Here is a 23,391-nt window from a genome sequence, read left to right as displayed (position 1 = left end):
GGATTAACTGGTTATCGTTTATTTTTTGAGACTTTTTATTCTGAAATAATTTTAGAATTCCAAAAAAGTTACAAAACAAAACAGAGTTTCTATATGCCCTCTAACCAACCTCCCCTAATGGTAACGACGTATACAACTGAGGTAAATCTATTAAAACCAAGAAATCGACATTGTTACAATACTATTAACTAAGGAATAGACCTTATTCCAATATAATCAGTTTGTTTTTTCACTAATGTCCTTTTTTCTAGTCCAGAATCCATTTAGTTTTCATTTTTCCTTAGTATCCCCAAATCCTTACCTTGACAGTTTTGAAGAGTCCTGGTCAACATGTTGTAGAATGTCCTTCAAGGTGGGTTTTTCTAATGTTTGCTCACAATTAGATAGTCATTATTTTTAATAGTATAAAGCCTTTTTATTTAAAACAAGGGGAAACATTACTCATCTAATTCACTTCCCACCAATAGAGTACAATTTCTAAGCTTTTGTCTGGTTGATTATTTCATAGATGAAAGGCATTTATTCTCTTGGGTAATTGGGGAAAAATAATCCTGTTAATTTTTATAGCCATATCCCAAATAGTTTACATATTTCTATTCTTCACAGTGACTTACCCAAATTTACATTTCAGCACTTTTAGCAGCTCTCTTACCAAATTTTTGTCTGGTCGATCTACCAAATACCAAGAGATATGTTTAAAATATTCTCTTAGTTGTGGATTTGTCTATTTGTCCTTACAGATTTTTGCTTCTGTCAATTTTCATTTTTCTATTTTGATGCTGTGTTCTTAGGAACATATACATTTAGAATTATTACAACTACCTGATGAATGAAATTTTTATCATTATTTAGTGACTCTCTTTACCACTACTGATGCTTTTCTTGCGTTAAAGTACTTTGCATAATATTAATATAGTCGATCCATTTTATGTTGGTTGTTATGTGACTGATATACATTTTTATACACTTTTGCTTTCAACCTTCCCATATCTTTTTGTTTAAATGTGTCTTTCATAAATAGCATATATTTAGATTTTTTAAATGCAATATGACTATTTCTTAGTTAACTAAGCATTTTGTCCATATGTATTTATCGTAATTACTGATATGTTTCTATTTCTTTCAACTATCATTTGTGTTTTCTTTTTTCTCTATTCCTTCGGTTTCTTTTTCTCTGTATTCTGTTTTTCGGGGTGGTGGGGTGGAGGTTGGTTTTCATTATATCTAGAGAAGACTTCTGATTTATGTTCATACGAAGAATGTGATTAGAGACAGATCTCTTCTTAAATTTGATTTTGAGAAAAAGGAGGAAAACAAAAAAAAACCAGAGCAAACCAGAAGAGGGAGGGAATGGTTCTTTAAAAAGTGGAAATAGATACTACCTCATACCCATTAGAAAGGCTACAATAAAAGAAAAAAAAAAACAGAAAATAACAAGTGTGGGTGAGGATGTGGAGAAATGAAAACCTTTGTGCATTGCTGGTGAGAATGTAAGATGTGTGCAGCCACTACGGAAACACTATGGCAGTTCCTCAAAAAACTAATAATAGAATGACCATAGGATCTAACAATTTCACTTCTGGGTATATATCCCTCAAAATTGAAAGCAGGGTCTCAAAGAGATATTGGTTCACTCATTTTCGTAGCAGCATTATTTACAACAACCAAAAGATAGAAACAACGCAAGTGTGCAGAGACAGATGAATGGATAAACAGAACATGGCATGTGCATACAACGGAATATATTTCAGGTTTAAAAAGGAAGGAAATTCTGACACATGTCGTAACATGAAGAAACATTGAGGACATTATGCTAAGTGAAATAAGCCAGTCATTGAAGGACAAATACAGTCTGATCATACTTACACAGACAGAGTGCCTAGCATAGTCAAACACGGTCTGATTCCACTCATACAGAATGCCTAAATAGTCAAATACAGTCTGATTCCACTTGTAAAGAGTGCCTAGAATAGTCAAATACAGTGTGATTCCACTTTTACAGCACACCTAGAATAAACACAGTCTGATTCCACTTATACAGCATGCCTAGAATAGTCAAATTCATAGAGAAAGAAAGTAGAATGGTGGTTGTTAGGAGTGGTGGGGAGGAGGAAATGAGAAGTTATTGCTTAATGAGTACAGAGTTTCATTTTTGCAAGATGAACAAAGTTTTGAAGATGGCTTGTGGCAGCTGTTGCACAACAGTGTGAATGTACTTAATGCCACGAAACTGTACCTTTATAAGTTAAGAAGGCAAAATTTATGTTATATGTATTTTATATGAGGTTTTTTAAAGTGGAAATGCTGGGAAGAAAAAGGAAAACAGACTTTAATTCCTTTATAATTAGCTATGACCAGCTCTTAGTCCTTTGCTTTGAGGAACTATAGCTGCTGACAGAGTGTGTTGCTATTTACATTTGCTTCTCATAACAATTCTGTTGACAGTTATTCTAATTAACCCTTGTTTTACAGAAAGGAAAGAGATGCTCAAATTCCCAACAATGGTATCTACTAGAGTTCTAACTTTGAAAGTTTTCCAGGTATGTGAAAACACTGACATAGCAAGAGAGCCTGCAGAGGATTTGGAATCCAAGCACCTTCCACAAAACTATTGCTACAGCTTTTTGCTGACTGGTGATCCTATTTTATAATTTGGTCACTTTTTTTTTTTTTTTTTTGAAATGGTGTCTCGCTCTGTCACCCAGACTGAAGTTCAGTGGCAAGATCTCGGCTCACTGCAACCTCCACCTTAGGCAATTCTCCTGCCTCAGCCTCTCCAGTAACTGGGATCACAGGCACCCACCACCAGGCCTGGCTAAGTTTTGTATTTTTAGTAGAGATGGGGTTTCACCATGTTGGCCAGGCTGGTCTCAAACTCCTGACCTCAAGTGATCCTCCCGCCTCAGCCTCCCAAAGTGTTTGGATTACAGGCATGAGCCACCACGCCCAGCACATTTTTCACTGGGTAGCGTTATTTCAAATGCATGACAAAGTTGTGCAGTCTTACTGAAAGCTGTTTCTAAACTTCCCCCAAAGCATATCTCTTTCCTTCATGTTTGGGCTGCTCCACTTCAATTCTCATAATATTGCTGTTAGTATTTGTCACATTTTCCATCCCAGTAAGGCTCTGCTGGTGATCACATTATAGGTAAATCCAACTTGAGAAGAGTTCAGCATTAAATTTTAGTATCAATAAAAGAGTAATATTTTATGTGTCTGTTTCTCTTGATTGTAAACTCTTTTTTTATTTTTATTTTTTTATTTTTGAGACAGGGTCTTGTTCTGTTGCCCAGGCTGGAGTGCAGTGGTGCGATCAAGGCTCACAGCAGCCTCAACTTCCTGGGCTCAAGTGATCCTCCCAACTCAGCCTCCCAGGTAGCTAGGACTACAGATCATGCCTGGGTACTTTTTGTGCTTTTTGTAGAGATGGGGTTTTGCCGTGTTGCCCAGGCTGGTCTTGAACTCTTGGGCTCAAGCAATACACCCACCTCTACCTCCCACAGTGGATTGTAAGTTGTTGATTCTTCATTATGAGCAGGGTCAGTCTCCAATTCATTTTTGTAGCCTCTGTCCCTCCTATAGACTCTCAAAACACTGATTATTGATATGGTGGCTGAAGTATTGATGGAAGCATTGGTGATGATGGTAGGAGTATGTGCAGTGGTGTTGACACCAAAGCAAATTCCAAAAGTTACAAAGAATAACAATAGCTAATATTGATATGCACTTATTCTGTGAGACACTCTCTTGGGTGCCTTCCATTTATTAACTGTGAAATCCTCAAACTACATTATGTGATAAGTTTTATGATTCCATGTTTTAGATGAAAACACTAAAATGCTGATACATGAATTGTTTTGAGCAAGGTGTCACAGATTAGTGATATAATCAGGATTGTTTGAATCTAGTTTTGAGTCTAAAGCTAGTATCTCAGTCTCTACAATATTTTACTTTTCCAGAAAGTTGCAGGCTATCACGGCTTTGTAATTTAATGTTTTTCAGTCCAGCATGGTAGGAAAAGTACAAAACTTTTGAAAGAAAGATACAAGTCCCTGCTCCATCATTTCTAATGGAGTAAGCTATTTCCTCACCTTATATAGTGAGAAATTTCTGCCCTGCCTATCTAAATTATAAGATTATCTCAGATGAAGTATTTTGCAAACTGAATATTTAATTGTAATAAATGCTGCCTTGTCTGCAGCTACTTTTGTTTTCAATAAAATTTAGTTATTTTAAGTCAGTTAAAATCTCATGCTTAAAGGACATTTTCCTTTTGTAGGTAGTGACTTATGCTAAAAATTTCTATCTGAATCAATGTTATTACTCAACTAATATGATTACTTATTTATTGCTAAAGGGGAAAAATCTGGCAGAGGCCACCAGTTGGGGACATCACCAATAATGGGACAAGCTGATATATGCCCCTCCTGGTGTGATACACTGAGACATAACATCTCTTGTGTTATTCCTACCAAAAATCGAATCATGAAGAACAATCAGAGAAACTTATTCTATAAAACAAATGACCTGGACTCTGCAAAAATATCAGTATCATCGAAGACAAAAACAAACAAAACAAAAAACAAAACAAAAAGGTGAAGAACTGTTGCAGGTTTGAAGAGACTGGAGACATAACTAAATACAATGTGTGATCCTAAAATGGAAAAAAAAAAATGGCAATAAATGGCATAATTGGGACAACTGGCAAAGTTTTAGTAGATCGTGTACATTAGATAATATTATTGTCACAATGCTAAATATCCTGATTTTGATCATTATATGTTCATTAGAGAATACCCTTATTCATAGGAGATAATACATCAGAGTATTTACAGATGAAAGGTCATAGGGCACCAGGCATGGTAGTGCACCTCTGTAATCCCAACACTTTGGGAGGCTGAGGCAGGTGGATCCCTTGAGCTCAGGAGTTTGAGACTAGCCTGAGCAACACCATAAAACTCCGCCTCTGCAAAGAATTCAAAAAGTATCCAGGCGTGGTGGCATGCCTGTAGTCCCAGCTAGTTTGAGCCCGGGGGCAGGTCAAGGTGGTGGCAAGCCGAGATCGTGCCACTGCACTCCAGCCTGGGTGACACAGTGAGACCCTGTCTGAAAAAAAGAAGAAAGAAAGAAAAGGAGGGAGGGAGAGAAAGAGAGGGAAAAAAGGAGAGAGAAAGAAAGAATCATGATGGCTATAATTTACTCTCAATAGGTTCACCAAAAAATATATATATAAATAATATAAAAATTATCACATACTTATGTATGGTTAAGACACCACATTGGGATAAAAATTAATAAAGTCAAATATGAAAACGTCAGATGAAAGAAAAAACATCTAGTAACTGGCCTCTGAATTCGAAAGAAAAAAAATAGTTTTATTTGCACATAGTGGTACTTATTTTCCACAAATATGCCAGGAATCATAGAGATCTAAATACAGGTCAGATGTAAGGCAACAATCAAAACTGCTGAATATTAGAAGAATTCCGATAGCGCCTTGGAGAATCCAACTCATGTTTTGAATTCACTACATCCCCCAGCGAAATCTATGGTTAGTACACAGCGCGGTAGGAAAAGTCCAAAACTTTGGAAAGAAAGAAAGAAAGATGCTCAATCATTTGCTAACTGGGTGAGCTACTTGCCGTTAGCAGTTGAGCTGAACACAATATCTCCATTTCGGGCATCTACTCCCGATACACACTATACCTGGTGGGCCCCGATGCCAGGGCCAAAGCGGGATACTTCACCCAGGCTGAGCCAGCCAGATCTTCTTGTGCGCCCAAGTGTGCATGCGCCCGTGTTCGTGTGTGTGCGCGCCCGTGTTTGCTCTCGTGTGTGCGTGTTCGCGTGTGTGCACGAGCGTCTGTGCGCGCAGGTTCTTGTGTGTGCGCGTGCGCGTTGGCACATCTAATACCTGAAAGTCCCCAGAGCCTAAGTAACTCCTGGGAGTAAATTAATAGCTGCATCCAGCAGCAACTGAATTATCAACATTTCTGGATTAGTTCGCAACGAAAGGGCCAGCCACTCTACTCCGGGCTGGTCCTCCTCCTACCACATCAGATTTTCCAGAAATTGCTCCGAAGCAAACTTTAGTAGCTAAGCCAGAAAAGTTAAACGAAGAAATTCTTTGCTCCCAGAGGTGGCGGGGAGGAACTGCCCGGCCACACTGTCTTTCGAATTTCACATTTTTAAATGGTCAGAGAAGCAGCGTGGCACAACCTAAAATTCAGACGCACTCCGCAAACTCCAGTCCTGCCCATCCCCTCCTGAAATCAGCGCCCTGGCAGTCCCAGGCCACCGCCCACGCGCGCACAGAGCTGCTCTGATTCTGCCTACGCCTCCGGGAGGAAAAGGGTGCAAATCAGGGGCGCCTCAGCCCCTCAGGGGTCGTCTATCCCCGGGGCCACCCTCGCGCGCGGCCGGCAGCTGGGACCGTACCTCCGGCGCGGGCGAAGCAGCGCCCAATGCGGTATGGCTGGTGCAGTCCAGGCTCCCGGAGCCAGAGGAGCGGCCGCGGCTCATGGCGACCCGAGCCAGAGGGTGCGCTCGGACCCGGAACCGGCCCTGAGCTAGGCGGCGGCGCGTGGAGCCGGCGGGTGGCCCGGGCGTCTCCTCGGGCAACGAGTAAACACCGCGGGGACGCGGCGGCGCCCGGCTGCGCGCGAGTCGGGTGGCCCGGCCGCTGGAGGCCGGGATGGACCCCGAACCCCTGAGCGTGGCCTCCGTGCCGAGGGCCTGCAGCTGAGCGGCCTGCAGCAGGGCGACCTGGGGGAGTCGGCGGGGGTAAGGGTCGGTCCTCCCGGTGGGACTCTGCCGTGAATGCAATTCCAGGCCTCATCCTTATGTCAGCGATAAATGCAACCGGTGGTCAGTGTGAACGGTGCTGCCGCGAGTGAGGCATAGGAGCCTTCACAAAGGTGAACGGAGCATTTATTTAGCACCCACTCTGTGCAAAGGTGTCTGCGAGCTTGCAACCTTTGCAGATCCGGGTCCTGCGCTTGATTTAATACTCTGCTGTCCCAGTCTTGACGTTTTTAGGAAGTTTTGAACAAGGTGTCCTGCATTTTCATTCTGTACCGGGCTCCACAAATTATGTAGCCTGCCCTGGTATGCGTTCTTTCATTTCACCTTCTCAACAACCCTGCCTGGAAATACGGATACTAGTAATAACAGTATTAGTAACAGCCACGGCTTCTCATTATGAAATACTTGTGCTCTTCCATGCGCTGTTCTACGTGCTTCCCGCGTATGATCGATCTCCTTAAATGAAACAAGATTATGAAGTGAATATTAGAATAATCCATCTTCAAGACAAGGAAACAGTCACAGGAAATAAAATAAAGTTTCCAAGATGTACAGGGTAAGTGGTAGAGTGAAGATCAGGCTCCAGACCACAACACTAAAGCAAAGAGAAGATGAGTAACCTGTTTAAGGTCCCACAATTTGTAGCAGAATCGGAAAATGAAATCTTCATTCACTTCACTTTAAAGCCTTTGCGGGGACAGGGGCGGTGGCTCACTCCTGTAATCCCGACACTTTTGGGAGGCCGAGACGGGTGGATCACCTGAGGTCAGGAGTTTGAGACCAGCCTGGTCAAGATGGTGAAACCCCGTCTCTACTAAAAATACAAAAATTAGCCAGGCATTGTGGCACACGCCTGTAATCCCAGCTACTTGGGAGGCTGAGGCAGGAGAATCGCTTGAACCTGGGAGGCGGAGGTTGCAATGAGCTGAGATGGTACCACTGCACCCCAGCCTGGGCGACAGAGCAAGACACCATCGCAAAAAAAAAAAAAAAAAAAAAAAAAAGGCTAAGGCAGGAGGATAGCTTTGAGCCCAGGAGGTCAAGGCTGCAGTGAGCTATGATCATCACTGCACTCGAGCCTGGGTGACAGAGCAAGAGCATGTCCGTAAAGAAAAAACAAAAAGACAAAATCAGAGCTATGGCAGCTTTTCTTGGATTCCATCAGTCATCCTACGTGCATTCATATCGACCCTGAAGATTTCTTCATCCGGACAATGGCTTTTGATCTTACAGTAACTTTGCCATATATCTAATCCAGAATCATCTCAAGGCTTTCACCTGATACACCTTTAAAGAAAAAGTTCTTAATGAAAACTTAGGCTTTCAGAAATCTATTAATAGTACAATTTGGAGTAAACACATTTTTAAGATATAGTTTTTCCTTGCAGTAAAACCACTACAAACTTGTCAAATTTTCTTTTCTTTTTTTATTTTTATTTTTTTCAGACAGAGTTTCACTCTTGTTGCCCAGGCTGGAGTTCAATGGTGCAATCTCGGCTCGCCACAACCTCTGCCTCCTGGATTCAAGCGATTCTCCTGTCTCAGCCTCCTGAGTAGCTGGGATTACAGGCATGCGCCACCACGCCCAGTCAATTTTGTATTTTTACTAGAGATGGGGTTTCTCCATGTTGGCCAAGCTGGTCTCGAACTCCTGACCTCAGGTGATCCGCCTGCCTTCACCTCTCAAAGTGCTGGGATTACAGGTGTGAGCCACTGCACCCGGCCAAACTTGTTAAATTTTCTATGAACCAACACTGCCAGAGGAAACACAAAATTGATTAAAACTCAAGACACCTGGAAGAGAACCAGATGGAAATCCTTCTCCATTAACTCTAATCCAATTGTTTAAGAATCCCATGTCATAAAGCCTAATTCCGGTCACTTCGGTCAACCTCGTTGCTCTTATTCATGAGTATAGAAGATATAAATTTGCACAGTCTTTAAAAATCAGCATGAAACAGATTTTTCTCTGTATAAAACAATGTGATTTTGTGGTAACTGGAGGCGGAAAAAGTACTTGGCTCAGCCCTCGCCAAATGCCTTTGAGATTTCTGGAATATCAAGACATGAGCCAAGTGACTCTTCAAGCAGTATCTGATGATGTGATGACGTAAAAGAAGTTCAGCTGGGGGGCCCTGAGGTCTGGACCTTGGAGGAGATGATGATTTGGACTAGCTGGGACCATGGTGGTAGAACATTTCAGTCTGGGAGTTGGAGGGAGTGGTCTCTAGGTCTGATAATGTGATGATGTGGGAGTGGTCTCTAGGTCTGATAACAGTTTAAGCAAAGGAGAGAAGAAAAAATGTACAAACAAGCTCCAGTCCAGACCTCTCACAAAACCCGGTGTGTGGGCAGCGCACTGTGGCCCACAATACCTCAGTACAGACCTCTGTTTTGGAGTTTTCTTGTGGTGTCATAAGTTTAGAACTCTCATTTCCTCCTTTTGCTTGTTTGCTTGTTTGTTTTACAGATGTACATGTTTCTCATAAGAACATTTGTAATATGAAAACTTTTGGGACTTTTGACTTCCGTATAAATCACTAAAATCACTCCTATGACATTTTAATTGCCTAAAGGTTGTTTAAAAGAGTAGGCTCGATTTTAGTATTTTCCTAAACACTTGCTATGATCTAAATGTTGGTGCTCTCCACCCCAAATTCACTTGTTGGAACCTAATACCCCTTGTGATAGTGCTAAGAAGTGGGGCCTTTGGGGAATGATGAAGTCATGGGGGCACCACCCTTATGATTGACATTAGCCCTTCTAAAAGTAGCTTGGATTTGTTAAAGGATACAAAGTGACAGCTCGACAGGGGGAATAAGTTCTAGTGTTCCATACCACTGTTTGATGACTACTGTTTACTATAGTACATTATATAGTTTCAAATAGCTAGAAGGAGGATATTGAATGTTCCTAACACAAAGAAATAATAAACGTTTGAGATGACGGATCTGCTAATTATCCTGGTCACTATATATTATTTGTATCAAAACTTCACTATGAATCCCATAAACATATACAGTCATATGTCCATTTAAAAAACACATTAAAATTTTTAGCCAGGCATGGTGGCTCACGCCTGTAATCCCAGCATTTTAGGAGGCCAAGGTGGGTGGATCGCGAGGTCAGGAGATCGAGACCATTCTGGCTAACATGGTGAAACCTCCGTCTCTACTAAAAATACCAAAAATTAGCCGGGCTTGGTGGCGGGCACCTGTCGTCCCAGCTACTTGGGAGGCTGAGGCAGGAGAATGGCGTGAAGCTGGGAGGTGGAGCTTGCAGTGAGCCAAGATTGTGCTATTGCACTCCAGCCTGGGCGACAGAGTGAGACTCCATCTCAAAAAAAAAAAATTAAAATTTTTAAATGAAGAAAAAATTTTCAAAAGCGAAATTCTTTCTTAAAAGGACATATCTATCTACATCTATATCTATATATAAAGTAACAGTTTTGAAACTTAGAAAAAGTGACTTGAGTGAGCTCCCTTGCTTCCTTCTCCATGTGAGGATATAGCAAGACAGGCTGGGCACAGTGGCTCAGACCTGTAATCTCAGCACTTTGGGAGGCCAAGGTGGCCAGATCACCTGAGGTCAGGAGTTCAAGACCAGCCTGGCCAATGTGGTGAAATCGTGTCTCTATAAAAAATTAGACAGTTGTGGTGGCGACTACATGTAATCCCAGCTACTCAGGAGGCTGAGGCATGAGAATCATTTGAACCTGGGAGGCAGAGTCTGCGGTGAACTGAGATGGTGCCACTGCACTCTAGCTGGGCAACAGAGCAAGACTGCATCTCGGGGGGGAAAAAAAAGAGGACACAGCAAGAAGGTGCCACCCACCCATAAGGAACTCACCAGGCTCCGAATCTGTTGGCTCCCTGATCTTGTGCTTTCCGGCCTCTAGAACTGTGAGAAATAAATGTCTATTGTTTATAAATTAGCCAGTCTAAGGTATTTTTGTTGTAGCAGCCTGAATGGACTAAGTCCTAGCTGAACGAAATGTTCTCAAAGACTGCAAGCAGCTCCTTCAGTCATCTACAAGAAGATTACTTGGTGAAGTACAGACCACTGACACCTGCTATTGCAAGTGAGAGGCAGCACTTCAAGGTCTTTAAAGCTATCCTCGGTCCTTTCCTAGACTTGTTTCACTTGTTTGCTGATCCTTATTTGATTTATCTAATAAATGAACACTTTTCAGCAGTGACTTTAATTCATCCTAAAACACATCCCCTGTCCCTTATTTGTTCTATTGTGACATACAGCTGGTTGTCAAGCAATTTGTCGGTGTCATTTCCAAAGATTTTCATACATTTTCACTTCATTTATTTTAAGGTCCATTTTCTATCTTTTCCCCATACATATGACTGTTTCCAATGTATTTTTACACCTAAAATAAATGTGATCTGTCTTATAACTTTACTATAGGCTAAGCTTGAGAACCACTGAGAACTCACTTTATGAAAAATAAACAACTCAAAGACCTTTGGTTTCACTATTCAGGTAAATCACAATTGTTCTTTTAAAAAACATCTTACCAAAAATGTAAAGTGCATTTCAAGACATTTTAATTGGGTAAATATAAGGTTCTAAAAAACACCTACAGTAAATATATATTTTCTGGTCCTATATCATGTTTATTTGACTGTAAATTCAATACATTTTAATGCCATTTTAATTGGTATTTTCTTAACTAGTCAAAAAGATTTGTTGTATATAATACAATACCACCATTCATGGCCTTACTGAAGTGATCTTTCAGTTGTGAAATTGCAAGTTTAAAATAGTTTAATATTCTTGGAAAAATTTACAGGGATAAACTGGGCATTCAATGTTAACATTTTTCTGTTCTAGAAGGAGAAAGCACTTTCTAGCAAAGGACTGCCAGAAGGACCGCATCACATGTCTTTTTATAGGAAAAGTGTCAACCAATCGGAAGGATTATGGAAAGTCTGGGGTGAAGCAAGAGCTGCATGAGCCTGCTTTGAATCCTCTGTCCTCTGAATCACCTGGCAGCTAATTATTCCTAAAGTCTTTTTCCCTTTGGGGGTTTCTCTAGAAGAGCTGGAGTCTACTACTACTAAGAACACAATTATTTTGGGGGATGAATAACATTTTTCTTCACTAAGACTCAAAGTTAGTGTTTCCTATCATCAAAATTTATTCCTAATTTCAACTTTTTTTTTTTTTGAGATGGAGTTTCGCTGTTGCCCTGGCTGAAGTGCAGTGGCGCAATTTTGGCTCACCGCAACCTCCGCTTCCTGGGTTCAAGTGATTATCCTGCCTCAGCCTCTCGCATAGCTGGGATTACAGGCATGTGCCACCACGCCCGGCTAATTTCGTATTTTTAGTGGAGATGGGGTTTCTCCATGTTGGTCAGGCTGGTCTCGAACTTCCGACATCTGGTGATCCGCCTGCCTCGGCCTCCCAAAGTGCTGGGATTACAGGTGTGAGCCACCACATCCGCCCAAATTTCCACTTCTTAATGCTTATCTGGAATGAAAATTTACGTGTTTCATCTTTAAAAATGTCATTCACACAGATGGGTACTGCTAACTACTGATTTCATTTCATAAGCATGTGATTTAAATTGAGCATATTAATCACTCAGAAGGCATCTATAAAATTACCTTAGATTTTTATGTTGATATTTATCTTTAAGCATGTCATTACGCTGCAGATTAAAAGCTTCCAGTTGAAGGTTAGATGGAAGCTCCTTAATTGCAGTTGAATATTAACATGTTTTTGAAATATGGGAGTTTCCTTTGCATGTGCATTGAGGGCTGAATATTTGTGTGAGAATGAAGATTTCACATTTTGTTTTAAATTTCATCAGCACAGAAAGCATATAGGGCAGCTTGACAGCTTGTACTTATAACAACATTAGCAGTTATTGCATATAATACTGTCTTACCTTGTAATTATACCTTGAATTGATTAATAAATATTACTAACTCTATGGCAAAAGCTAATTTCCAAAACTGTTCAGTATTCAATAACACTGATTGAAGGCTGTGTTTCTTATTTGGAAAAACTTTCAGTATCACCCCTGAGTTTCAAAAAACTGAAATAAAACATTGTCACCACTAATCCATCAAATTTCTGTGTGTCAGAGCAAGTCAGGATGTACAGTTTCTATTTCTGGCAAAAACTTGTAGAAGTGACAATGGTTAAGTCCACAAGAGTGATGAAGTTCAACATTTACGCTACTGGTTTAATAATGCCTGACAAGTGGAAATATTTTCTGTGATGTGTTTGCTGATGAATAATATAATGAATAACCACAAGCTTTTCATTTTCAAAAGCTTCGTAAATGTATCCAATTAAACCCTTTTCTGGTTAACACATATTTTTACCATCATCAGTTTTAACACATCGTGTCAGATTCTACTTCAGATTGTACTGAATTTGTGTTTTCTGTTTCTCTTAAAATATTCTCACCTGTATTCTCTCCACACAGGGTTTTTTTGGTCCCTTCGGTCTTGGCACTGATATCTCAGATAACAACTGCTCAGTATTGTCAACATTTGTGAACTTGTCAAGGGCCAAAGAAAATCATTTGCCTTCTTTTTAAGACAAAAATATGTTCATGTTGCTCCCAACATCCTCAACTCTGTGAACAACCAGTCTCACTGAATTGCAAGTTTATCTTCTCTAAGAGCACGTTTCTTTGGCTGCAGCAATTAAACATGATTTAATGAACTCAACATTGGTAAATGGCTCTCTTTGCCTGGCTAACAAATTAACCACTCAGAAACTGACTTTGGTTGCAGCCTCATTTTATCTTTTATTTTTGTGAGACAATTCTGCTGTGGTCAGATATTCCATTTTAAATTTTCTAATTTTTCTAACTGTTACTTTTCTGTAAGTTAAGGATATTATAATGAGTGCTTAGTCTAGTCATGTCAATGTCTAAGTATTCTTTTAGCACATCTATAGTGTCATCTTTATGGTAAACATAATGCTCTGGCATTTAGTTCTACAAAAATAATCTACTATCCACTGTCTTAAAAGCATGACATCCAAAACCCACGTTTCTTGTATTAATGCGATGGGTAAGCTCTGGTAATTTTAAAATTAAAGTAAATGTCACCATAGTACAATACATATGGTACTTTACCAAACACTGTAGATTTATAACTGTACCCCTATTATTTGTGATTTGTGGATGAGCAGGGCAAAATGATAAAGGCACCACATGTAGTCTATTTTGCACCTCCTCAGTCCTGCTATTTGAGTGTGAAAGTAACCAGAGACAAAACGTAAACAACTGTGGCTATGTTCCTGTAAAACTACCTATAGACCCCAAAATTTGAATTTTATGTCACTTATCTTCACGTGTCACAAGATATTATTATTCTTTTTTTTTAAACCAACCAAAAATTTAAAACTGACTCTTAGCTTTTGGGCCATATAAAAACAGGTAACAGGTTGGATTTGGTCTATGGGCCATAGTTTGCCAACCCCTGGTCTAGCTCAAAGTTTAGGATATGGGTACATTTTTCAATTGGAATCAACCTAAGCTAAATTATTTAGTAAATGATTGCATAGGTAGTATTCAGATACAGCAAAAGTCATACAGGTGATAGAGGAATGACTAACATTTGGAGAACACTGTACAGGGAAACACAGTGGAATTACCTGGCAGTGCTGAGTGAGCTCTTGAGGTTTATGGTCATGATTTTAAAATGAAACCACTCAGCTCAATTGTATGATTTTTCTCCTATATGTTTCCATTGTTTGAGAAAATGGAACATAGTTACCTTCAGCCAAGGTCAGGGTTATGCCAGGCAAGTAAGATAGAGGAACAAGGTAATTGATTGTATTTACAAGGGAGTCATTATAATGATGGATCCTAGAATTTAAGCTGGATAGTAAAGAAAATGAAGATAGAAAGAAAATAAAGGAATATAGGAGTTTGAAAAAATAGAATAGGATCAATGACTGAGAGGTCCTGATGAGGTCAGAGCATTGTTGCAATAGGGCTATTCCAGTTAAGTTAATTGAAAGGACAGTTGGTGGTGGTCAGAGTAGGATGCTTGAAACCAGAGATAGTGCAGTTCCTGGCCTAGGCTGTAACCATGGGAACAGGTGGCTCCATTGAAATATTGCAAAAAAAATCATTGATTCTGAGACACAACATCAAAGAACTGAATGGCCAAGATGGGTCGCACAGATGGATGGCTCGCATAGTTGGACGTTGATGTCACCAAGGATGTTGACAGAGGAAGACAGCTAAGAGCAAAAGTCTTTAATAGATGTAGTACTTAAAAATTAGGGTCTGGGCACGGTGGCTAATGCCTGTAATCCCAGCACTTTGAGAGGCCAGGGTGGGCGGATCACCTCAGGTCAGGAGTTCGAAACCAGTCTGGCCAAAATGGTGAAACCCCGTCTCTACTAAAAACACAAAAAAATTAGCCTGGTGTGGTGGCAGCCACCTATATTCCCAACTACTCGGGAGGCTGAGGCAAGAGAATCGCTTGAGCCCAAGAGGCAGAGGTTGCAGTGAGCCAAGATTGTGCCACTGAACTCCAGCCTGGGTGACAAGAGTGAAACTCCATCTAAAAAAAAAAAAAAAAAATTGGAGCTGAGGCATGGAGTTGGCAGCTTTTTGCTGCACAAAAACTAGCCCTCCAGATTGCCCAGTGAAATTGTTGTGAGGTAAAACATTTTCCCTGCTTTAACCAAGTTGCCAATCGGTAAATTAACCCTTAATTTAAAATGTATTATAAATGAGATCCGGTTTCATATATATGAAAATGAAAACCAAAAATACATAAAGTATACAAGAGATCTTTTTTTTGCTCAAGAACTACAATGTCCTTTTTTAAAAATACTGAAAGTTGGTGAGGTATGGTTGCTCACACCTATAATCCCAGTGCTTTGAGAGGCTGAGGTGGGAAGGTGGCTTGAGCCCAGTAGTTCAAGGTTACAGTGAGTCAAGATCGTGCCACTGCACTCCAGCCTAGGTGACACAGGGAGACTCTATCACTAAAACTAAAAATTAAAAAACTGAAAGTCCTTGGATTTGCCCCTGGACTTGAAGGCCTCTAACAGTGGTTGGGTAGACACACCCTGGAGTAAGGGTGTCTGGGTTCAAATCCTGCCTTTGCCATTTCTGAATTCCCTGATCTTGGGCAAGCTTCTCAACCTCCTAGGGCCTATCCCTCATATGTAGCATAGAAGTAATAGCAGTATGTAATCCATGAGGTTGCTTTGAAGATTAAGTTATTTAATGCATGTAAAATGCTTAGTCTGCAGAACCTAGGACAAAGTACAAAATAAGTATGAGCTGTTAGCATTACTCTTCTTAAACACAGAGTGGAGAATTCCCCCATAAGACACTACAAAGAAGGGCTAGCAAAGCAAAGTATTTACTCTTACTCTAAATTACTCTGAACTTTGGAAGATCATTGGCTTAATTTTTTTTAACTACTCAGTATGTAAGAATAAATTTTTGAAGTACTTTCTTTACTTTTGGAAAATAGAAATTTTAGAAGGGGATTGGAGCAACAAAGAGGTGCCTTGCCTCCAGAAACTTAGAAATCAGTTGGCCTATGGGCCGGGCATGATGGCTCATGCCTGAAATCCTAGCCCTTTGAGAAGCCAATGTGGGAGGATCACTTGAGCCCCGGAGTTTGAGGTTACAGTCAACTATGACAGGCCAATGCACTCCAGCCTCGGTGACAGAGTGAGACCCAGTCTCCAAGAAATAAATAAATAAAATAAAATCAATCGATTGATTGGCCTCATATGGTTAAACCAAAGCAGAGATAGGTCAAACATCTTAAGAAGACACACTATCTCCCCAGCCAAGACAGAAATTTAACTAAATATATTAATACGTAGAAGAAAAGCATATGATAATCACAAGACAGATTATTTCACAGTGGAAACTGGTTGGGGGGGCGGGGAGGCTGAGAAGACAGTGGACCTCAAATGCCAATGTCTTGATCCATTTAATAGCTCAGTTTCTCATCTAAATTAATAATAATCAACGTTTCACCCTCAAAGCCTGCAAGCCTGTGGCTACAAAGCCCTCCCCAGGACTCCACTTCCTTCAGGATCCCTGTCCATTCACAGGATGTACTTGTGAGTGGTCAATAGAACAGGACATTAAGGTCACCATTATGACCATTGTGATGGTTAATACTGTCAACTTGATGGGATTGAGGGATGCAAAGTATTGATCCCGATGTGTCTGTGAGGGTGTTGCCAAAGGAGACTAACATTTGAGTCAGTGGGCTGGGGAAGGCAGACCTACCCTTAACCTGGGTGGGCACCATCTAATCAGCTGCCAGCAAATATAAAGCAGGCAGAAAAACATGAAAAGGCTAGACTGGCTTAGCCTCCCAGCCTACATCTTTCTCCCGTGCTGGATGCTTCCCGCCCTGGAACATCAAACTCCAAGTTCTTCAGCCTCGAGATTCGGACTGGCTTCCTTGCTCCTCAGCTTGCAGATGGCCTATTGTGGGACCTTGTGATCATGTGACTTAATACTCCTTAATAAACTCCATATATATATATATACTATTAGTTCTGTCCCTCTAGGGAACACTGGCTAACACAACCACCAAAGCGAGGTTAGTCAGGATTATTCTAAGGTAGCAATGAGAAAATGATATTGCTCCCACAAGCTGAAGTTCTAGAAAGACCAATGTTAAAAATTCCTCCAAAAAGATGATGATTGCCTAACATTCCATTAAAATCAACTTCAAAAGTAAACGTGGTTTCTAAACGTAGGAAAAAATACAGCTTCTGGATCTTTAAAATGCCCTTATTATTTTGGAAAATCTTATGGCTTTGGGTGGTGGGGAGGAGGTTAGTGTGGGATTTTCCTGACCCCATTTTAGATATGTGTTAGATTTCTTTTAAAATTGTGCCAACTTTCTTTCAAAAAGCAACAAATACTTCTTGTTTTTAAAAGCTGAGAGCGACGACTGTTTCTCATATGTACTTACTGCCCTGGATTCTCTGTGTTGATTCTGACTTCCTGCTGAGGTTTCACAAAAGCATTCAAAAACATTTCAGTAAGTTTTCTGATTCAGACCAGGCTAGATTTTTATTACCAGTTGAGGTTTAGCCAATCCTATACTTTTAATTATATATATAAAGTGATTCTCAGCTGCCCTTCTCAGAAACATCATCATCATAAATTAGTCTAATTTTTGGAAAGACATTTTATCTTCTGCTGATTTCACAGATTTAACCTCAACTAAAATACCCTATTTATAAACTTGCATTACAGGCCATAAATGTATTTGGTCTGTAAAACTTCCTCTTATAAAAGAGAGAAGGAAGCAAGACACAGGAAGCTGAGCAATCAGCTAATGATTTTTTTTTTTTTTTAATGAACACCTCAACCTTCCCAGAGACAGGTGTCCCTCGAGACAGCTCCTAAAAGTGTTACCACTAGATACAAAGCACTGATTTAAGACCATCAACTGCTTCTATTTCATCTAATAAATCAGCCTGCTGAATACAGAGCACTGATCAGAGTGTACAGTGAGTTAAAAAGAGAATAAAAGGTACTCAACTCTGTCTTCAAGGATGTTCAGATTAACGAGGAATGATGAGATTCATAAAAGAGAAAAAACAAAATCCTCTCACCTTGGCCTCCCAAAGTGCTGGGATTACAGGCATGAGCCAGCTCGCCCAGCTGACTTCTTAATTTTTTGTAGAGACAGGATCTCACTATGTTGCCCAGGCTGGTCTCACTCAAACTTCTGGCTCCAAGCAATCTTCCCACCTTGGCCTCCCAAAGTGCTGGCATTAGCCACTGTGCCCAGCCTAGCCCTTACTCCTTTGAAAGCCAATGAATCTTTGTTCAATTGGAGTCTATTTCAGGAGCTTAGTATTTGGAACAGATCAATTTGGGGATCCCTCTGTTGACCTTGTAAACAAGGGGTGAGGCTCTAGAGTCTCCATGACCTCCATTGTCCATGCCACCCAAAGTCCCCAAAGTACCTCCACAGAACGCTTAGTGCTCAGAAAAGCGCAGGTTGAAAACCAACAACCAACAGGACAAAGTCTATGATTTCAGAGTTGCATTTCTGATCTCTGGGAGATCTTACTATTTGTCCTTAAATAGTAATCTCTGGGACCACAGAAAAGGCAGAAGACTTGGAAATCGTTGGGTTCCACTGCCAACCCAGCCACTTACTAGCTGTGTGGACCTAATTGAAGCTCTATTGCCTCACAGACCAAGTAAGTGTAATAATACCTATGTCATAGTGTTCTTCTGGTATACATAATATATGAATTTTTTGATAAAGTATGAAATACTTTGCAAAACGTACAATAGAGTACTATTTTTATGGGAGGTGACATAGGTCGTGGCAACAAACAATAGGCTGGGACCCCTTGACCTTGTTCAAATACAGATTCTGCCATTCGTTACCACTGGCAAGTGTCTTATTCTGAGTCATGTTATTTTATGTGTGAAATGCAGTAAATAGAGCATTGCTTCCGGACATGAAAACCTCCAGAGGAAGAAGGGGATGTCTCTTCATAAGCTTTTTGTAAAAGCAAGATGATGTTTCCCAGAAGCATCCAGCGACCTTGCCTCACCTTGGCTAGAACTGCATCCCATGCATAAAGCAATCATTGGCAAGCGGGGGTGGTACCAACATGAGGAAGGATCCCCAGACAAGATGGTGCCTGTGCCAGCAAAAGACAAAGAAAACGACTTTTGTGTAGTCATTCAACAATGCTGGCTTCAATTTCTACCCTTGGAGTCCTGCTGCTAGGCCAAACCCCTCAATGCTACAAAATATTCCTCCATTCCATGAAGAATTTCTACACATAGTGTCAACAGTCTACAATGTGAAATTTTTTCAATGGATTTTTTTTTTTTTTTTTTGGAGACAGAGTCTCACTCTATTGCCCAGGCTGGAGTTCAGTGGCACAATCTCGGCTCACTGCAACCTCTGCCTCCCAGATTCAAGTGATTCTCCTGCCTCAGCCTCCTCAGCCAATGAATTATTTTACCTGAAAATAAGTTCTAACCTCTGGTTCTTCCTTACTAATGCATTTATTTATATCTTCATGATTTGTCTTATAGAAACCATTTTAAACTTCCCATAAAAGCAGTAAACTTGCAAAAGCGTGTTGTTGTATAAGAGATACCACCAACTGGCCGGGCGCAGTGACTCATGCCTATAATCCCAGCACTTTGGGAGGCCGAGATGGGCAGATCACAAGGTCAGGAGTTCGAGACCAGCCTGACCAACATGGTGAAACCCTGTCTCTACTAAATATACAAAAATTAGCTGGGCATGGTGGCACGCACCTGTAATCCCAGCTACTCAGGAGGCTGAGGCAGGGAGAATTTCTTGAACCTGGGAGGCAGAGGTTGCAGTAAGTGGAGATCGGTGACAGAGTGAGACTCTTATCTTGGGGGAAAAAAAAAAAGAGAGAGAGAGAGAGGCCGGGCGTGGTGGCTCAAGCCTGTAATCCCAGCACTTTGGGAGGCCGAGACGGGCGGATCACGAGGTCAGGAGATCGAGACCATCCTGGCTAACACAGTGAAACCCCGCCTCTACTAAAAAAATACAAAAAACTAGCCGGGCAAGGTGGTGGGTGCCTGTAGTCCCAGCTACTCGGGAGGCTGAGGCAGGAGAATGGCGGGGGGCGGAGCTTGCAGTGAGCTGAGATCCGGCCACTGCACTCCAGCCAGGGCGACAGAGCGAGACTCCGTCCCAAAAAAAAAAAAAAAAAAAAAAGAGAGAGAGAGAGATACCACCAAGCCACCCGGCGTGGAGGTGGGAGTCATCACCTTATGGATAGAAGTCAAGATGGGACTTAGCCAATACTTCAATGAGTTAAACAAATTAGCAGAGAGAAAAAGTAGAGTTTTCCATGTAGACAAAAATGAGATAAGCTAAGTAGGAAGAAGGAAGTAGAATTTTCTACAAAGATGAAGTGCCAACTTTTGAGCAAGATCAAATAGGATTGCTTGGTACATAGCAAAAAGCATAAGCAATTAGATCCTATAATCACACACAGAGCTAAAAGTGAGTTTTCTGCTTATATATAAGGACATTAAGTAGCAAATGAATGAAAAGCTAGTCAGATTTTGTGACCTATCTTCAAATGACATATTTATTTAGTAACAGAGCTGGGACTGGAAGCACGCTTGCCCGAGTTATTGACTCTTTGAATCCATCTCAATAATGGGAGAGGCTGATGAGTCTTCTCCAAGACCACAATTTTTTGGATTTCAGTGGTTCAAATCACATTCCATTTGAGAAATGATGAGAAAAAATAAAAAATAAACATGGAAAATTAATGCATACTTTTACAGATTAATGTAAAGTTGTACCTCATTTAGTTTTAAACAATTTATCAGTAATGTTATCTGTGGGGAAAAGAGAGATCAGCCTGTTACTGTGTCTATATAGAAAGAAGTAGACATAAGAGAGTCCATTTTGTTCTGTATTTGAGATGCTGTTAATCTGTGACCCTACTCCCAACCTAGTCCTTGCAAGAGACATGTGCTGTGGTGACTCAAGGTTTAACAGATTTGGGCTGTGCAGGGTGTGCTTTGTTAAACAAGTGCCTGAAGGCAGTATGCTTGTGAAAAGTCATCACCATTCTCTTAATCTCAAGTACCCAGGGACACGTACACTGCCAAAGTTCACAGGGACCTCTGCCTAGGAAAGCTAGGTATTGTCCAAGGTTTCTCCCCATGTGATAGTCTGAAATATGGCCTCGTGGGAAGGGAAAGACCTGATCGTCCCCCAGCCTGACACCCGTGAAGGGTCTGTGCTGAGGAGGATTAATGTAAGAGGAAAGAAGGCCTCTTGGCAGTTGAGATAGAGAAAAGCATCTGTCTCCTGCCCGTCCCTGGGCAATGGAACATCTCGGTGTAAAACCCAATTTTATGTTCTATTTACTAAGATGGGAGAAAACCGCCTTAGGACGAAAGGTGGGACTTGCTAGCACAATGCTGCTCTTTATGCACTAAAAAGGTTTATGGAGATGTTTGCATATGCATATCAAGGCACAGCACTTTTCCTTAAACTTATTCATGTCACAGAGATCTTTATTCATATGTCTTACTGCTGACCTTCTCCCTACGATGATCCTATTATCCTGCCACTTCCCTTTTTCTAAGATGGTAAAGATAATGATCAATAAATACTGAAGGAACTCAGAGACCGGTGCCAGCGTGGGTCCTCTGTATGCTGAGCGCCGGTCCCCTGGGCCCACTTTTTCTTTCTCTATACTTTGTCTCTGTGTCTCATTTCTTTTCTCAAGTCTCTTGTTCCACCTAACCAGAAATGCCCACAGGTGTGAGGGGCAGGCCACCCCTTCATTATCAAAGATACTTTGTATCAAAGTAATTTACACAAGTAGAATTTTGGATTTCAAGTTGAGAGCAAAACACCACTTTACGATCATCCATTTGGTTAGAAGAGTGAGCCAGTGTGTCCTGGTCAAATCATTTCCATCTGTTCAAAAAAAAATTTCCCTCCAAAATCTTACCCGCTGGCTTCCAGCTGTGTGGTGGCCTGAAACATCCTTTTCAATTGTAAAATACCTCTTAATAATAAGGTTAAGGGTGATTCAATCCTTGTACAAGTGTGAAATTGTTATGCCCAGACCGTTTATTCCCCGAAGAAGACCACCAGAGTCCAGAGTCAAAGCTAAGCAGCAAGGATCTTTATTACAGGTTCGAACCTGGAACTCTCCCTCACTCGTGAAACGAGACGGGCAGGAGAGCTCCCCCACTCAGCTCCGAACAATGTTATATAGTCTAAGAAAAGTGGGCATAGAGTTATTATACAAATCAGATATATGATTGGCTAGTGTTTGAACAAGGCGATTTGGCTAACTATGATTGGTTCCTGCCATTTCTGATATTTTGGTTCAAACTTTGAGGCGGGAGAGCAGGTTTATGGCAGCAAGAGTTTATCTTACTTAAACACGTCTTGTGACCTTGCCTCAGAACTTACAAAATCTCTGGTATGTGCAAAACAAAATCTCTGGTACGTGCAGAAAACCAGGTACTCAGAGAACTTACGAAATCTCTGGTATGTGCAAAGATTAGAGAGCAGAACAAGGGTGTAGCGGGTGGGGGGCGGGTACACATCTATCTTTGTGTCCTTTCATTTCCCCCTTCTCATAAGTAACTGGATGTCCAATCTTGGATTTCCAGAGTCTTATAATATAGCCTCACTTTCTGGGTGCAGGAGAGGCTGGTGATGGCTACAGAGGACCATTAGTTGGATGGTATCAAACCTTTCTCTGACAAATTGTAAAATTTTATTTACCACACAGGGGCCTATAGTGAATAGAAGTAGTAAAGACATTAGGGGGCCTAAAAGGGGTGCCAGAAGGGAAAACATTGAAGAGCTCCACCAATTGTTAGCGGCTGTAGTGAATTGTTGCTTTTTCATTTCTAAGCTTAGTTCGTGTAGGCGTTGGACTCTTTCCTCAACTAACCCTGACTCATTTATATAGAAACAGCATTCTTCTTTGAGGAACATACAGGTACCTCCTTTCTCAGCCGTGAGTAAGTCTAAGGCTCTGCGGTTTTGAAGGGTGACCTGTGCTAGGGAGGTGAGCTGCCGCTGAAGGGAGGCTAGGGAA

The 23,391-nt window shown here is 41.0% G+C and overlaps 1 protein-coding gene and 2 long non-coding RNA genes across 5 annotated transcripts in view; 2 read left to right on the top strand and 1 right to left on the bottom strand.

Moving 5' to 3' along the window:
* Window positions 1-6,568, bottom strand: part of LOC105489040 (coiled-coil domain containing 170) — a 137,393-nt gene extending 130,825 nt beyond the window's left edge. The window contains exon 1 of the mRNA XM_011753619.2: window positions 6,439-6,568. Within this exon, the coding sequence (XP_011751921.2) occupies window positions 6,439-6,522 (84 nt within the window). The 5' untranslated portion in view covers window positions 6,523-6,568. The remainder of the gene's footprint in view (window positions 1-6,438) is intronic.
* On the top strand, window positions 284-4,494 carry LOC139363333 (uncharacterized). Its single transcript, XR_011623468.1, has 3 exons — window positions 284-352; window positions 2,473-2,540; window positions 4,358-4,494. It is a non-coding gene; the product is annotated as an uncharacterized lncRNA (long non-coding RNA).
* Window positions 6,569-6,651: 83 nt separating the features above from the next.
* On the top strand, window positions 6,652-13,525 carry LOC139363332 (uncharacterized). Of its 3 annotated transcripts, none has more exons than XR_011623466.1 (4): window positions 6,652-6,917; window positions 11,224-11,298; window positions 11,650-11,931; window positions 13,256-13,525. It is a non-coding gene; the product is annotated as an uncharacterized lncRNA (long non-coding RNA). The 3 variants fall into 3 exon arrangements; XR_011623464.1 differs by lacking the exon at window positions 11,650-11,931 and adding an exon at window positions 11,989-12,108 and having other exon boundaries at window positions 13,256-13,521; XR_011623465.1 differs by lacking the exon at window positions 11,650-11,931 and having other exon boundaries at window positions 13,256-13,521.
* The last annotated feature ends 9,866 nt before the right edge of the window (window positions 13,526-23,391 follow it).

The sequence above is a fragment of the Macaca nemestrina genome, chromosome 5 (assembly GCF_043159975.1).
Source record: "Macaca nemestrina isolate mMacNem1 chromosome 5, mMacNem.hap1, whole genome shotgun sequence".
Classification (NCBI taxonomy): domain Eukaryota; kingdom Metazoa; phylum Chordata; class Mammalia; order Primates; family Cercopithecidae; genus Macaca; species Macaca nemestrina.
The sequence above is the reverse complement of the archived record's forward strand: the minus strand, read 5'-3'. Positions and strand labels throughout refer to the sequence as shown.